The 18,749-nt window shown below is 35.9% G+C and overlaps 1 protein-coding gene across 1 annotated transcript in view; it reads right to left on the bottom strand.

Annotated features, from left to right (window-relative positions):
• The window catches only part of LOC136040031 (transmembrane protein 94-like), a 273,850-nt gene that overhangs the window by 204,362 nt on the left and 50,739 nt on the right, over window positions 1-18,749 (bottom strand). The window contains exon 7 of the mRNA XM_065724097.1: window positions 7,608-7,725. Coding sequence (XP_065580169.1) covers window positions 7,608-7,725 — 118 coding nt within the window. The remainder of the gene's footprint in view (window positions 1-7,607; window positions 7,726-18,749) is intronic.

Genomic DNA, 18,749 nt, shown 5'->3' with positions numbered 1-18,749 from the left:
TATCTATTATTTAAGTGTTACACGAAAATGCAGTTTTTCTTAAGTAGAAATTTTCTTTTAAACGAGCTGTTAAACAGCTGTGTATGATATTCCATTGCCCCAGAAGCTAAAGAGTAAAAAACACAAGGAAAAAAGAATGCTCTAATTCAGAATATTCTGGTTGCAGCAACTGTTCTTGTTTAATCCGTCTCATTATTGAGAGTCTACTGTTGATTCTATTGCTGGTAATACTCATCTATTTCCATACTGCAGTTTAATGAGCAAATTATGTAATTTTTTCCGAAGGTTGAATTGCTTTTGGTATTTGGGAAATGCAAAAATTTTTTCGTGGGAAATTGAAGAATAGATGGAAAAGTAATATGGATAGACACCAAGTAAATTAATTTTTTTAGCAATAGATGATTTCACACATCTGACCGTGTCCTATACAGTCACAACGAAATCTGAAATTAAGAATACCTTTAAAAATGTCTTTAAACATTATGAATTTTATTTATTTTTACATTGGAGTTCTTTCAGTCGAGGCCCTTAGTTGTGATTATAAGAGTCCAACTGACAAGATATGCAGGGCAAGAGAAGTTGGTGCTATTGAAGAGTTAACGGTTCTAGAGAAGAATCCCGTTTCCAATTGGTCCACAGAAAGAAGAGACACGTACAAAATAAAAGTAAAAAATGTCTACAGTCAACCCGCTCTTGTGAATCGGCTAGATAGTGTCATAGATGATATTATCGTTATAGACTGTGCTCGAAAACTGATGCTCGACTGTCAGATGAGCATAACTGTCGGGAAAACATATGCTTTGGCAACTAAATTAGAAGAGGATAAAAACAAAGGCAAAGTGGCTAGGAAAATACGAGATTTATGCTATACTTGGTATATGGATGTTGAAGAACTTAATGATAAACAAAGAAAATGGTTGCAAGAGGTGCATGAAAATTGCAAAAAATGCATCCGTTTGCCAAAGACCAACTGCATCCCGTTTCCTGAATCCAACTCTGAAAAAGGCTCCATGGAGGTTGTAATAATATTAGCCATAGTCTTTGGAGGCCTCTTTGGGGCTGCAATGGTTCTTGGAGCTTTCATTTGTTGGAGACAAAATAGGGTTTCAACAGTAGCTGGCAACCCAGTAAGAAACGATCACATCCCATAGTAAAAAATACAATATCAGGGTTGCAGCGGTAACTAGCAGCCTAGTAGAGACGATCACTTCCCACAGTAAAAACTGTAATACCCCAAAAACCTTAAAAATAGTGTCAGCTCAAAACAAGAAGTAAACTTCTAGAACCGACTAGTCTGAACCCCCAATATAGGAAACTTACCGTCTCTTCGTTTGAACAACAAGGAAAATCAATTGGCTTGAAAAACATGGAAAGTGGCTGAAACCACGATATTTTGCATCGAAAGCATCTTTCTTCTTTTCTGTTTTATTCTCCCTAGCTAGAGGAGTACTGAAACATCATAGAGATATACTTAATAGCTCATTTTAAAACAAATTGATGGATTTGAAAACATTTCGTAGTTAACAAAATAATTTCTAAAATAAAATACTTTTCTTCTGAAAAACTGCATTTTTGTATAACTCTTGAGTAAAAAAGGTTATTAACATCTTCTTGCTCATTAAGATAAAAATAGGATTTCATTTTTAACATTAATCCATGTTTCAGCAACGATAATATTTTGCATCGAGGGCATCCTTTTTCTGTCCGTTTTTTTTTTCCACTATGAGAGAGCTATGTACTGAGAAATCATAAAGACCGGTTTAATTGCTCATCTTTAAGAAAATTGCTACATCTAGTACCTTTTGTAATTATTAAATAAAATAAACAAGTTTTTTGAAATGAAAGTAAGGAGCGACATTAAAACTTAAAACGAACAGAAATTACTCCTTATATGAAAGGGGGTTTTCCTCCTCGACACCCCGCTCTTTACGCTAAAATTTTTTATTGTTTTAAAAAGTAGAGTTGCGAGAAGAGTCAAACTTTAGCGCAAGGAGCGGGGTGTCGAGGAGGAAAAGCCCCTTTCATATAAGGAGTAATTTCTGTTCGTTTTAAATTTTAATGTCGCTCCTTACTTTCATTTCAAAAAACTTGTTTTTTTTATTTAATTTCTGAAAGTTTTTGAATTAATGCATGTCTGATTTTGGCTCTCCGTACATAAATTATTAAAATTAAATTTGCTATTAATTCTTTTTTTGGCTAAATGGCTTTCTCTTAGTTTTGATCAGACGATTTTGAGAAATAAGGATGGGGAAGGGGGCCTAGTTGCCCTCCAATTTTTTCGGTTACTTATAAAGACAACTAGAACTTTTGATTTTTAACGAACGTTTTTATTAGTAAAAAATATACGTAACTTAAGAATTAACTTACGTAACAAACTTTTATATTCTTATATTTTTGATTACATATATGAGGGAGTTTGTCCCCTCGTTAATACCTCGCTCTTTAACTAAATCTTAAGTTTTGTCCCAATTCTTTAAGAATGACCCCTGAATCAGAAAGGCCGTAGAATAAATGGTTGAAATTACTAAAAATAATTTAGCATAAAGAGCGAAGTATTTATCTCCTTCTAAATACCTCGCTCTTTATGCTAAAGTATTTTTAGAACCCCTCATATGCGTAATAATCTCTGTTCGTTTTAAGTTTTAATGCTTCTCCTTACTTTCAATTGAAAAAACTTTTTAATGTTTATATTTTCATTGTTTTTTTTTTTAATAGTAATGCTAGAAAATCCTGCGCCTTTTTCATTGAATTTCTCTTCCCCCATGAAATATTTCTCCAAGGAAAGATCCTCCCATATAGTCCCCTCCCCTCCCACACCCAAACAAAAAATCCCCCTGAAAACGTCGGTACACTTCCCAATAACCATTACTGTATGTAAACATTGGTCAAAGTTAGTAACTTGCAGCCCCTCCTCCAGGGACTGTGGGGGGAAAGTCATCCCCAAAGACATAGTTATTGTGGTTTTCAACTATGCGGAACAAAAGGGCTATCTCAAAATTTTGATCCGTTGACTTTGGGAAAAAAATGAGCGTGGGAGGGGGCCTAGATGCCCTCCAATTTTTTCGGTCACTTAAAAAGGGCACTAGAACTTTTCATTTCCGTTAGAATGAGCCCTCTCGCAACACTCTAGGACCACTTGGTCGATACGATGACCCCTGGGGAAAAGAAAAAAAAAAAAAAAAACAAAAAAACAAATAAACACGCACCCGTGATTAGTCTTCTGGCAAAAAATACGAAATCCCACATTTTTGTAGATTGGACCTTGAAATTTTTTCTATAGGGTTCTCTGATACGCTGAATGCGATGGTGTGAGTTTCGTTACGATCCTATGACTTTTAGGGGGTGTTTCCCCCTATTTTCCAAAATAAGGCAAATTTTCTAAGGCTCGTAACTTTTGATGACAAGGACTAAATTTGATAAAACTTATATATTTGAAATCAGCATAAAAATCCGATTCTTTTGATATATCTTTTAGCATCGAAATTCTACTTTTTAGAGTTTCGTTTACTATTGAGCCGGGTCGATCCTTACTACAGTTCATTTCCACGAACTGTTTGAAAAACAAAAAGTTTATAAAATAGAGCCGCTTTTTACTAAAAACTGCATTTTTATGTTTAAGATGAATCATAATCTCAGGTTTTAGCCAGGTCTTCTCTTACTGCTATTACATAAAAAAAACTAGTTTTTTTTAACAGAAAGTAAGGAGCGACATTAAAACTTAAAACGAACAGAAATTACTCCGTATATGAAATGGGTTGTCCCCTCCGCAATCCCTCGCTCTTTACGCTAAAGCTTTTAATTGTTTTAAAAACAGAATTGTGGCAAAGAGACAAACTTTAGCGTAAAGAGCGAGAGATTGCGGAGGGGACAACCCATTTCATATACGGAGTAATTTCTGTTCGTTTTAAGTTTTAATGTCGCTCCTTACTTTCAGTTAAAAAAATTAGTTTTTTTATTTAATTTTTGAACGTTTTTGAATGAATGCATGTTTGATTTTGGTTCTCCACAAATCAATTATTAAAATGAAATTTGCATATTAATTCCCTTTTTGGCTAAATGGCTTTCTCTTAGTTTTGATCAGACAATTTTGAGAAATAAAGGGGGGGAAGGAGGCCTAGTTGCCCTGCAATTTTTCGGTTACATAAAAAGGCAACTATAAATTTTAAATTTTAACAAATGTTTTTATTAGTAAAAAATATACGTAACTTAAGAATTAACTTACGTAACAAACTTTTATACTCTTAAATTTTTATTATGTACTAGCTGTTGGGGTGGCGCGAAAGCGCCACCCCAACACCCGTTGGTCCCCGTTGCTAATCGTAAAAAAGGATTAGTCCCGTTGCTAATCGAATATTCCTCGTGTCCCCTTCGTCTTTTATATGTCCCCCTGTGCCCCCTGCGTCCCCGTTGTAGTTGTGTCCCTGTGTCCCGTTCGTCATTTATATTCCCTTTGTTCCGGTGTCCCGGTCGTCATTAGTGTCCCAGTGTCCCGGTCTGTAATTTCTCTTTGAGTGTTCCAATCGTAATTTATATTCCCTGTGTTCCGGTGTGTAGGTCGTCATTTGTGTCCCGGTTTGTAATTTCTGTTTGAGTGTCCCGGTCATCATTTATATACCCTCATTTATATACCCTGTGTCCCGGTCATCATTTGCGTCCTGGTGTCCCAGTCTGTAACTTCATCTTATAATGACGTCATATATAAAGTCTTATATACTTATAATGACGTCATAGGCGCACAAACAAACAAACATTAAACTTATTATATATATATATATATATATATATATATATATATATATATATATATATATATATATATATATATATATATATATATATATAGATTATGCCCTGAGATTCGCATCGGGCAACTGTTCGAGCAACAAGCAACTGTTCGATCTGGACTTGGACGACGTTGTCCTTCTCGAAGAGTCTAAAGAACGGTTGCAGCAGATACTTGACACTATTACTGAGAATGCAGAGAATGTCGGGCTAAAGATAAACATTGACAAATCGAAGAGCAGGGCCATCACAACCTCGCCACTTGTTCTCCATTGCAAAAACGAGAATCTAGAAAAAGCCCAGGAGTTCAAGTACCAGGGTAGCTGGATTGATTGAGATGGAGAGATATCGACCGAGATTAAACGTAGAATTGGACAAGCTACTGGTGCCTTCAATAGAATGAAGCCTATTTGGAGAAGTAATAAATATTCAATGCCACTGAAGCTTCGACTCTTCAACAGCAATGTACTCTCAATTCTCCTTTACGCAAGTGAATGTTGGGAAATAAACACCCAGCTTGAAAAAAGGATCCTTGCATTTGAAAATTTGATCCTCAGAAGAATGTTGAATACAAGCTGGCAACAAAAAATTACAAATGCAGAAATACGCAGAAAAACAGGTCAACCTCCAGACATTGAGTTGCTGAAAAGAAGGTGGTGGACATACCTGGGGCACGTTCTTCGTAAGGAAGAGAGCCGCCTTCCTCGAAAAATCTATGAATGGAAGCCAGAAGGTATAAGAAAAAGAGGCAGCCCCAAAAATACATTGAGACGAACATATGACCGAGATCTGAGGACGGCCGGCACCTCACTAATACCTGAATGGGAAGACGTCATCGCTGCAGCACCAATGCGAGACGAATGGAGAGGCTTTGTCGACGCCCTATGCGCCATCGATGGCTCTGGAAGAACTAAGGTCTAAGGTACGAATTCCTTCTTAACTATATTCAGACAAAATACTTTGGTTCAAATATGATTGACAAATCCAGTTTTTTTTTAACCCTTGAAAAAGGTATTGCATTATATGCAAGTATATTTACAAATCTACATTATAACAATGTAAAAAAAAAAAAATCCTGTTTTGATCTTGTATAGAAGCGCTACTCGAATTGTATAGAAAATTGCTACTCGAATTGTATGGAAAGTTTAGTTTTTCGTAAAAAAAAATATTTTTATATTCAAAACTATTTTTGTTAATAATGAAAAGTCTTTAAATACATAAACTGTCTTTAAAATCTGCTATTAAACATTTTTCTGTGATTTTCCAGTGTCTTGCTAGCTTAGGAGAAAGAAAAGAAAAGAGATGCCCATGCTACAGTTTATCTTAGTTCTAGCCACTTATCTTGCTTTTCACGCCAACATATTTTCTTTGTTATTCAAGCCAAGAGACTGTAAGTTCCCTATTTAGGAGTGTTTCAATCCGATTCTATTTTTAGGTGTTATGAGTTACTGTACTTCTTATTTTGGAACATGATCGTCTCTTCCTAGCTACCGCTGCAACCTGGATGTTGTCTATAATATCTATTATTTAACTGTTACACGAAAATGCAGATTTTCTTATGTAGAAATTTTCTTTTAAACGAGCTGTGTATGATATTCCATTGCCCCAGAAGCTATAGAGTAAAAACACAAAGAAAAAAGATGCCTTTAATTCAGAATATTCTGGTTGCAGCAACTGTTCTTGTTTAATCCGTCTCATTATTGAAAGTCTACTGTTGATTCTATTGCTAGCAATACTCATCTAATTCCATACTGCAGTTTAATGAGCAAATTATGTAATTTTTTCCGAAGGTTTAATTGCTTTTGATATTTGAGAAATGCATAAATTTTTCGCGGGAAATTGAAGAATAGATGGAAAAGTAATATAGATAGACACTAAGTAAATTAATTTTTTTAGCAATAGATGATTTCACACATCTGACAAATTGTCCTATACGGTCACAACGAAATCTGTAATTAAGAATACCTTTTAAAATGTCTTTCAAGATTATGAATTTTATTCATTTTTACATTGGAGTTCTTTCAGTCGAGGCCCTTAGTTGTGGTTATAAGAGTCCAACTGACAAGATATGCACGGCAAGTTTAATTGGTGCTATTGAAGAGTTAACGGTTGAAGAGAAGAATCCAGTTTCCAATTGGTCCACAGAAAGAAGAGACACGTACAAAATAAAAGTAAAAAATGTCTACAGTCAACCCGCTCGTGTGAATCCGCTAGATAATGTCATAGATGATATTATCGTTATAGACTGTGATCGAAAACTGATGCTCGACTGTCAGATGAGCATAACTGTCGGGAAAACATATGCTCTGGCTACTAAATTAGAAAAACATAAAGACAATGGCAAAGTGGCTAGGAAAATACGAGATTTATGCTATACTTGGTATATGGATGTTGAAGAACTTAATGATAAACAAAGAAAATGGTTGCAAGAGGTGCGAGAAAATTGCGAAAATGCATCCGTTTGCCAAAGACCAACTGCATCCCGTTTCCTGAATCCAACTCTGAAAAGGCTTCATGGAGGTTGTAATAATATTAGCCATAGTCTTTGGAGGCCTCTTTGGGGCTGCAATGGTTTTTGGAGCTTTCATTTGTTGGAGACAAAATAGGGTTTCAACAGTAGCTGGCAACCCAGTAAGAAACGATCACGTCCCATAGTAAAAAATACAATATCAGGGTTGGAGCGGTAACTAGCAGCCTAGTAGAGACGATCACTTCCCACAGTAAAAACTGTAATACCCCAAAAATCCTTAAAAATAGTGTCAGCTCAAAACAAGAAGTAAACTTCTAGAACCGACTAGTCTGAACCCCCAATATAGGAAACTTACCGTCTCTTCGTTTGAACAACAAGGAAAATCGATTGGCTTGAAAAACATGGAAAGTGGCTGAAACCACGATGTTTTGCATCGAAAGCATCTTTCTTCTTTTCTGTTTTATTCTCCCTAGCTAGAGGAGTATTGAAACATCATAGAGATATACTTAATAGCTCATTTTAAAACAAATTGATGGATTTGAAAACATTTCGTAGTTAACAAAATAATTTCTAAAATAAAATACTTTTCTTCTGAAAAACTGCATTTTTGTATAACACTTGAGTAAAAAAGGTTATTAACATCTTCTTGCTCATTAAGATAAAAATAAGATTTCATTTTTAACATTAATCCATGTTTCAGCAACGATAATATTTTGTATCGAGGGCATCCTTTTTTCTGTCCGTTTTTTTTCCACTATGAGAGAGCTATGTACTGAGAAATCACAAAGACCGGTTTAATGACTAATCTTTAAGAAAGTTGCGACATCTAGTGCCTTTTGTAATTTAAAACAAAAAGTTTATAAAATAGGGCCGCTTTTTACTAAAAACTGCATTTTTATGTTTAAGATGAATCATAATCTCAGGTTTTAGCCAGGTCGTCTCTTACTGCTATTACATAAAAAAAAACTAGTTTTTTTTAACTGAAAGTAAGGAGCGGCATTAAAACTTAAAACGAACAGAAATTACTCCGTATATGAAATGGGTTGTCCCCTCCGCAATCCCTCGCTCTTTACGCTAAAGCTTTTAATTGTTTTAAAAACGGAATTGTGGCAAAGAGCTTTAGCGTAAAGAGCGAGGGATTGAGGAGGGGACAACCCATTTCATAAACGGAGTAATTTCTGTTCGTTTTAAGTTTTAATGTCGTTCCTTACTCCCAGTTAAAAAAAAAACTACTTTTTTTTATGTAATTTTTGAACGTTTTTGAATTAATGCATGTTTGATTTTGGTTCTCCACAAATCAATTATTAAAATGAAATTTGCATATTAATTCCCTTGTTGGCTAAATGGCTTTCTCTTAGTTTTCGTCAGACGATTTTGAGAAATAAAGGGTGGGGAAGGAGGCCTAGTTGCCCTGCAATTATTCGGTTACATAAAAAGGCAACTATAAATTTTAATTTTTAACAAATGTTTTTATTAGTAAAAAATATACGTAACATAAGAATTAACTTACGTAACAAACTTTTATATTCTTAAATTTTTATTATGTACTAGCTGTTGGGGTGGCGCTTCGCGCCACCCCAATACCAAGTTAGTGGGGGCGCTTCACCCCCCCTAAGCCCCCCCGCGCGCTTAATTCGTTAAGCGCCATTGTAGTTGTGTCCCTGTGTCCCACCTGTTAATATATATATATATATATATATATATATACTAGCTGTTGGGGTGGCGCTTCGCGCCACCCCAACACCTAGTTGGTGGGGGCGCTTCGCGCCCCCCCCAAGCCCCCCCGCGCGCGTAAGTCGTTACGCGCCATAATAGTTACGCGCCATTGTAGTTGTGTCCCTATGTCCCACCTGTGAATATAGATAGATATATATATATGGTTTTAACTACGTAAAACTTGCGAATATACAACATTCTTTGCTGTCCCATTGTCTTTGCATATAAATAGATTGTCAGGTTTACCGACTCTTGAACATGCAACATATAATGGTCCATGGGAAAACAATCTGTATTCAGATCTATACCTCATGATTCTAATGATTGCCCTTGAGCTTTGTTGATGGTGATTGCTAATCGACCATTCCCTGTCCCGGTGTCCCGGTCGTCATTTACATCCCCCTGTTTCCCCCGGTGTCCCCGTTGTAGTTGTGTCCCTGTGTCCCGGTCGTCATTTATATTCCCTGTGTCCCGGGTCCCGGTCGTCATTTGTATCCCGGTGTCCCGGTCTGTATATACATTCGTTTTTTAGTTTTGTTTTTCTCCTTTATTTTTTTCCTTTTTTTTTCTTTTTTAGCTTATTTAGATTTTTAGATTTTTTAGTTTTTTTATTAGTTTTTAGTTTTTTTTTCTTTTTAGTTTTTTTGTCCCGGTCGTCATTTATATCCCCCTGTTTCCCCCGGTGTCCCCGTTGTAGTTGTGTCCCTGTGTCCCGGTCGTCATTTATATTCCCTGTGTCCCGGTCGTCATTTGTATCCCGGTGTACCGGAGTTGTGTCCCTGTGTCCCGGTCGTCATTTATATTCCCTGTGTCCCGGGTCCCGGTCGTCATTTGTATCCCGGTGTCCCGGTCTGTATATACATTCGTTTTTTAGTTTTGTTTTTCTCCTTTATTTTTTTCCTTTTTTTTTCTTTTTTAGCTTATTTAGATTTTTAGATTTTTTAGTTTTTTTATTAGTTTTTAGTTTTTTTTTCTTTTTAGTTTTTTTGTCCCGGTCGTCATTTATATCCCCCTGTTTCCCCCGGGTCGTCATTTATACTCCCTGTGTCCCGGTGCTTTGTTGATTGCTAATCGAACATTCCTTTTGTCCTGGTCGCTTTCTCTTTGAGTGTCGTCATTTATTTTTTTCTTTTTTAGTTCTTTTAGTTTTTACCTTTTTTAGTTTTTTTTAGTTTTTAGTTTTTTTAGTTTTTTACCTTTTTTTAGTTTTTTTAGTTTTTTTTAGTTTTTTAGCTTTTTTATTTTTTTTATTAGTTTTTAGTTTTTTTGTAGTTTTTGCCTTTTTTTTAGTTTTTTTAGTTTTTTAGCTTTTTTATTAGTTTTTAGTTTTTTTTGTAGTTTTTGCCTTTTTTTAGTTTTTTTAGTTTTTTAGCTTTTTTATTTTTTTTATTAGTTTTTAGTTTTTTTTGTAGTTTTTGCCTTTTTTTTCTCTTTGAGTGTCGTCATTTATTAGTTTTTTCCTTTTTTTTTTTAGTTTTTTATTGGTTTTTACCTTTATTTTAGCTTATTTTTCAGTTTTTTCCTTTTTTTTAGTTTTTTTTATTTTTTATTTTTTTTAGTTTTTTACCTTTTTTTAGTTTTTTTAGTTTTTTAGCTTTTTTACTTTTTTTATTAGTTTTTAGTTTTTTTTGTAGTTTTTGCCTTTTTTTAGTTTTTTCAGTTTTTTTTTTAGTTTTTTATTGGTTTTTACCTTTATAGTTTTTTTAGTTTTTTAGCTTTTTTATTTTTTTTATTAGTTTTTAGTTTTTTTTGTAGTTTTTGCCTTTTTTTAGTTTTTTCAGTTTTGACGTCACCTGATCCAGTTTTTTCAGGTGACGTCACCTGACACATCCATCCATCCATCCATCCACAGACAACTTATTTTTATATATATAGATATATATATATATATATATATATATATATATATATATATATATATATATATATATATATATACTAGCTGTTGGGGTGCCGCTTCGCGCCACCCCAACAGCTAAAAAGAAGGTAAAAAACTAAAAACTAAAAAAGAAAAAAAACTAAAAAAAAGCATAAACTGCAAAAAAAAACTAAAAAGGAAAAAAACTAACAAAGGCTAAAAAACTAAAAAAGGTAAAAAACAAAAAAAAAAAACAACTAAAGACTAAAAAAGAAAAAAACTAAATAAGGAAAAAAACTTAAAAATAAAAGGTAAAAAGAAAACTAAAAAAAATAAAAATAAAATAAAAAAACTAAAAAAAGGTAAAAAGTACAAAAAAAACTAAAAAGACAAAAAACTAAAAAAGCTAAAAAAAAAGGTAAAAACCAAAAAAAATAAAAATAGAAAATACATATATATATAAATATATATATATATATATATATATATATATATATATATATATATATATATATATATATATATATATATATATATATATATATATATATATATATATATATATATATATAAATAAGTTGTATATATATATATAAATAAGTTGTCTGTCTGTGTGTCTGTCAGGTGACGTCATGTTTCTGTGTCGACTGACGTCATGAAGTTAGTTGTCGTCATTTTTGTTATGACTGTGACGTCATTAACGGTATTTAAGACATGCGTTCACGGAAAAATGTTTAATTGTAAAATGACTGAAAAACCTACAATGGCAACAGCCGAGGAAGCTGCTCAAAGAGTCTATGCCAAAAAACTTGCTGCTGATAGAGAAAGTAAGAAAAGAAAGCGTGCCGAGGAATCACAAGAACAGCAAGAAAACAGGGTTGCAGCTGAAAGAGAAAGTAAGAAAAGAAAGCGTGCCGAGGAATCACAAGAACAGCAAGAAAACAGGCTTGCGGCTAAAGAACGCAAAACCGCGCAGTTAGATGAAAATCCACCTGGAAAGCGAGAGTCAAAACATATCAAAACTGAAAATGATAACTAAAAAAAACTAAAAAGAAAGAACACTCAAAGATAAATTACAGACCGGGACACAAATGACGACCGACACAGAGGGAATATAAATGACGACCGGGAACCTCAAAGAAAAATGACAGACTGGGACACCCGGACACAAATCACGACCGGGAATATAAATGACGACCGGGACACAGGGACACAACTACAACGGGGACGCCGGGGGCACAGGCGGGATATATAATTGACGACTGAGACACAGGGATTGTTTGAATAGAAATTACAGACCGGGACACCGGGACACAAATGACGACCGGGACACTGGGACACAGGGAATATAAATGACGACCGGAACACTCAAAGAGAAATTACAAACTGGGACACCAGGACACAAATGACGACCGGGACACAGGGAATATAAATGCTATTAATATGCACAGACAATGGGACAGCGAAGAATGTTGTATATTCGCATGTTTTACGTAGCTAAAAATATATATTTATATCTATCTCTATTCACAGGTGGGACACGCGAAGCACCCCACCAACTAGGTGTTGGGGTGGCGCTTCGCGCCACCCCAACAGCTAGTATATATATATATATATTTATATATATATATATATATATATGTATATATATATATATATATATATATATATATATATATATATATATATATATATATATATATATATATATATATATGTTTTTAACTACGTAAAACTTGCGAATATACAACATTCTTCGCTGTCAACTGGTCTGTGCATATAAATAGATTATCAGGTTTACCGACTATTGAACATGCAACATATAATTGTCCATGGGAAAAACAATCAGTATTCAGATCTATACCTCATGATTCTAATGATTGCCCTTGAGCTTTGTTGATGGTGATTGCTAATCGAACATTCCCTGTGTCGCCGTCGTCATTTATATATCCCCCTGTGCTCCCCGGCGTCCCCGTTGTAGTTGTGTCCCTGTGTTCCGGTCGTCATTTATATTCACTGTGTCCCGGAGGTCATTTGTGTCCCGGTGTCCCAGTCTGTAATTTCTCTTTGAGTGTCCCGGTCGTCATTTATAATCCCTGTGTCCCGGTCGTCATTTGTGTCCCGGTCTGTATATACATTCGTTTTTGAATTGGTCTTTTTTTTTAGTTTTTTACCTTTTTTTTAGTTTTTTTAGCTATACCTCATGATTCTAATGATTGCCCTTGAGCTTTGGTATGGTGATTGCTAATCGAACATTCCCTGTGTCCCAGACGTCATTTTTGTCCCGGTGTCCCGGTCTGTATATTCATTCGTTTTTGAATTGGTATATGATGAAATAATTTTTTGTGTTTTTCCCCTTTTTTAGATAGGCGCGAAGCCGTATGTACTAATAATGCCGTCATATGCAAACGCTCTTTTTACAAACAAACAAACATGCATACACACAACTCGTTTTTATATAGATAGATAGATAGATAGATACAATATCAATTAACTGCGTAAAACTTGCGAATATACAACATTCTTCGCTGTCCAATTGTCGCTGCATATAAATAGATTGTCAGGTTTACCGACCCTCGAACATGCAACGTACAATTGTCCATGGGAAAAACAATCAGTATTAAGATCTATACCACATTTTTCTAATGATTGACCTTGAGCTTTGTTAATGGTGATTGCAAATGCTAATCGAATTGGGAATTGCAATCTTTTAAATTGAAAAGGCAGATCCGTTGGAATCATGAGAATGCGAGGAATAAGAACAGCCTCACCCTCGCAACGTGCATTCAATTCAGAATTTCTATCACTGATGAAGTACAATTGTAAAAATTTATGATTCTCGCCTGAGAATGGTAGAAGGGACCCTGCTCTATGATAAATTTGCCCTTTTACTTTGAAAATAGACATAAATTGATCTGGATTTTCGATTTGGGCTCCAAACGACGTCATTTGGAAACATGAGTTATATTTTCTGATTTGTTTCAAAAAGCGCTTAGATTCTGACGTAGTTCCAGTAAGGAAAGTCTTCAATGGCTCTGGTGGTGCAGCCAATAGAGGAAGTTTAACTTTTCCTGAGGCGCAACACATTCCCATTGTTTCACCATTGAATTTCAAGACCTTGCAATAGGGACAAATTTTAGACATAGTCCCGATTTGAACACATCTACTCAAGCTATAATCATCGACTGGGCTGTACCTGAATGCCAGGCGATAACTTTCAGGTTGCTCTGATTCCTCGGCACGCTTTCTTTTCTTACTTTCTCTATCAGCAGCAAGCCTGATATCTTGCTGTTCTTGTGATTCCTCGGCACGCCTTCTTTTTTCACTTTCTCTTTTAGCAGCAACTCTGGTTTCAGGTTGCTCAGGTAGTTCCTCGGCACGCCTTCTTTTTTCACTTTCTCTTTTAGCAGCAAGTCTGGTTTCATGGTGCTCTGGTAGTTCCTCGGCACGCCTTCTTTTTTCACTTTCTCTTTTAGCAGCAAGTCTGCTTTCGCGTTGCTCTGGTAGTTCCTCGGCACGCTTTCTGTTCTTTCTTTCTCTATCAGCCTCAAGCCTGTTTCCTTGCTGTTCTTTTGATTCCTCGGCACGCTTTCTTTTCTGACTTTCTCTATTAGCAGCAAGTTTTTTGGCATAGACTCTTTGAGCATCTTCCTCGGCTGTTGCCATTGTAAGTTCATCAGTCATTTTAAAGTTAAACATTAATAGATTTCTACGTGAACGCATGTCTTATATATCTTTAATGACGTCACCGTCATAAAAAAAATGACGACAACTAACTTCATGACGTCAGTCAACACATAAACATGACGTCACCTGACAGACACATCCACAGACATGGGATGTGTCATGTCTGTGGTCACACAATCGTTTCCCAATTGCAACATCTTTTCCACGAAAATAATAATTTAGTGCGTCTGTTCAAAACAGCCATCGATTTGATGCCTACTGATACGCATAAAATTGTTATTTCCGCTGACAAAACGCCTCCTGGCCAACATGTGCGTAGATACAATGCTCCAACTATCGACGAAGTGGCAATCGTTATGGTCGGTGATCAGTTTTTACCTCGAGATATTATTCTTCATAAGCGAAACGCTCAGTTGTTAAGAATTGCTGAAACTCATCGATGCTACGATGCCCTACAATATCCTATCATTTTTTGGGATGGAGCCGACGGCTATCACTTTAATATTAAATTGATGAATCCAGCCACTAACAAACAAATGAATAAGAAATGCAGTGCAATTCATTATTATTCCTATAGACTAATGATTCGGCAGGATGAAGGAAATTATATTTTAAAATGCCGTGAATTGTTTCACCAATTTGTCGTTGATATGTATGTTAAAATTGAATCAGAACGTTTGCTATATATCCGCCTGAATCAGACCAAGCTCCAATCTGAACAATACATTCATTTGCGAGATGCAGTTATAAATGACGGTAATACCACAAACGTTGGAAGATTAACAATTTTACCTTCGTCATATGCTGGCAGTCCCCGTCATATGCATGAATATGCTCAAGATGCTATTGCGTATGTTCGTCTCTATGGTCGTCCAGATTTATTTATTACATTTACATGTAATCAATCTTGGGACGAGATACTGCAGCTTTTACTTCAAGGACAATCGGCGGTTCATAGACACGACATTACGGCCCGTGTCTTCCGGCAAAAGTTGAAATCACTGATAAACTACATAGTAAAACTTGAAGTGTTTGGGTCAGTGCGATGTTGGATGTACTCAGTGGAATGGCAAAAACGAGGTTTGCCACACGCACATATACTAATCTGGCTACATAAAAAAATTACTTCGAACGAAATTGATGATGTGATTTCCGCTGAAATACCTGATGAAAATGTCGATAAGGGGTTACATGATATTATTGTAAAAAATATGATACATGGACCTTGCGGTGCACTGAACGAAAATTCACCATGCATGGCCAAAGGAAGGTGCACAAAGCAATATCCTCGACTTTTAGTATCCAACACTATTACTGGCAATGATGGTTACCCACAATATAGAAGAAGATCTACTGAAGATGGCGGTAAAACAGCAATAATAAAGAAGCGTAACGGTACCACCATCGAAGTAGATAACCAGTGGGTTGTTCCATATTCCCCATTATTATCAAAAACATTTAATGCACACATAAACGTTGAATACTGTAACTCCGTAAAGGCAATAAAATACATATGTAAATACGTCAACAAAGGCAGTGACATGGCAGTTTTTGGCTTGCAGCCCAAAATCAAAGATATCGACGAAATCGTACAATATCAGGCTGGAAGATACATAAGCAGTAATGAAGCTGTTTGGCAAATTCTTTCATTTCCGATACATGAACGTAGTCCAGCTGTTGTTCACTTAGCGGTACATTTACAGAATGGTCAACGTGTTTATTTCTCGGAAACCAACGTGCAACAAAGAGCCCTGAATCCACCGGATACAAAATTAACAGCTTTCTTTTCACTTTGCAAAAATGATTCTTTTGCAAAAAAAAACTGCTGTATACTGAAGTGCCTTCGTATTACACGTGGAATACTAAAAATAAAGTATTTGAACGTCGAAAACAGGGTAAGTCAGTCGACGGTCAACCTACCATCTTCAAAGATACCACGATAGGAAGACTCTACACCATTCACCCCAATCAACATGAATGCTTCTTTCTACGCCTGCTTTTGGTGAATGTACCCGGTCCGATATCCTTTGAGTATTTGAGAACTGTAAACGGTACTATACATGACACTTACCGTAGTGCATGCCAAGCTCTGAATTTATTGGAGAATGACCAACACTGGGATAACTACATCAATGACGCGTGCGAAACGTCAACCCCAAGTCAAATTCGTGCATTGTTTGGCATCATTTTAACAACTTGCTCTCCATCAGCTCCTACAGAGTTATGGGAAAAATATAAGTCAAAATGTCTTAAGATATACTCCATCGAAAACAGTTAGAGACGTCAGATATGACTTTTGATTTTACATCAGAAATTTATAACTACACTTTAGTTATTATAGAAGATTTGTGCGTACGTATGGCAAACAAACCTCTTCCGGATTTGGGAATGCCTTCACCTAACCGTATCGCTGGTGTTTCGACATGTGTAGAATTGGATCGTGAACAAAGTTACAGTACGAGTGATCTATTGTCGTATGTACAAAATAACATTTCCAAGTTAACGTCGGAACAAAAAGACATTTATGATACGATAATGCATTGTGTCGATAACAACGTTGGAGAAATTTTCCTTTTGGATGCGCCAGGAGGTACTGGTAAAACGTTTGTGATAAAACTGATTCTGGCATCAATTCGATCAAAAAATGATATAGCGTTGGCAATTGCGTCGTCCGGAATAGCCGCAACATTGCTGCCTGGTGGAAGAACTGCTCATTCCGCTTTGAAATTGCCTCTGAATTTGCATTTTACAGAAACTCCCACGTGCAATATTTCCAAATCATCTGGGATGGGTAAAGTATTGCAGCAATTCAAACTTATTATTTGGGATGAGTGCACAATGGCACACAAAAAATCGCTCGAGGCTCTGGATCAATGCTTGAAAGATTTGCGAGGGAAGTCGAAACCCTTTGGCAGCACATTAATATTGGTTGCGGGAGATTTCAGGCAAACATTACCTATAATACCTAGATCAACTCCTGCAGACGAAATGAATGCTTGCCTGAAAAATTCTAATTTATGGGCACACGTAAAAACATTAAAATTAACTACAAACATGCGTGTCCGATTGCAACACGATGACTCTGGTCAAACATTTTCAGATCAATTGCTGGCAATTGGAAACGGAAAGCTCCCAGTAGACTCAATTTCAGGACGTATACAACTACCTGTTGATTTCTGTAATTTAGTGACGTCCAAAAATGAATTGATTGAAAAAGTATTTCCGAATATTCTAAAAAATTATAAAAATAATAAATGGCTAAGTGAAAGAGCGATTCTCGCACCCAAAAATATAGACGTCCACGAAATCAACAATATTGTTTTGACCAAGATTCGAGACCAGGCAGTCCTTTACAAGTCAGTCGACACAGTTTTGGAACCAAATGAAGCGGTTAATTATCCATCTGAATTTTTAAATTCCATGGATCCTTCAGGGTTTCCACCACACGTGCTACAAGTAAAAATAGGCGTACCAATAATACTTTTAAGAAATATCAACCCACCAAAGCTTTGCAATGGCACGCGACCTGCCGTAAAAAAAAAACATTGGAAAACCTAATAGAGGCCACAATCTTGACAGGGCCTTTTGAGGGTGAGGCTGTTCTTATTCCTCGCATTCCCATGATTCCAACGGATCTGCCTTTTCAATTTAAAAGATTGCAATTCCCAATTCGATTAGCATTTGCAATCACCATTAACAAAGCTCAAGGTCAATCATTAGAAAAATGTGGTATAGATCTTAATACTGATTGTTTTTCCCATGGACAATTGTATGTTGCATGTTCGAGGGTCGGTAAACCTATCTATTTATATGCAGCGACAATTGGACAGCGAAGAATGTTGTATATTCGCAAGTTTTACGCAGTTAATTTGTATTGTATCTATCTATCTATATAAAAACGAGTTGTGTGTATGCATGTTTGTTTGTTTGTAAAAAGAGCGTTTGCATATGACGTCAGTATTAGTACATACGGCTTTGTATATGCACAGACAATGGGAAAGCCAAGAATGTTGTATATTCGCAATTTTTACGTAGTTTGAAACACATATATAAATCTATCTATATTCACAGATGGGACACAGGGACACAACTACAATGGCGCGTAACTAATATGGCGCGTAACGACTTACGCGCGCGGGGGGGCTTGGGGGGCGCGAAGCTCCCCACCAACTAGGTGTTGGGGTGGCGCGAAGCGCCACCCCAACAGCTAGTTTCTAATACAGATCTTAAAATGAC

The sequence above is a fragment of the Artemia franciscana genome, chromosome 20 (genome assembly GCF_032884065.1).
Source record: "Artemia franciscana chromosome 20, ASM3288406v1, whole genome shotgun sequence".
In the NCBI taxonomy this organism is placed as follows: Eukaryota; Metazoa; Arthropoda; class Branchiopoda; order Anostraca; family Artemiidae; genus Artemia; species Artemia franciscana.
Note: the sequence above shows the minus strand (reverse complement) of the source record. Positions and strands in the feature narration are given on the sequence as shown.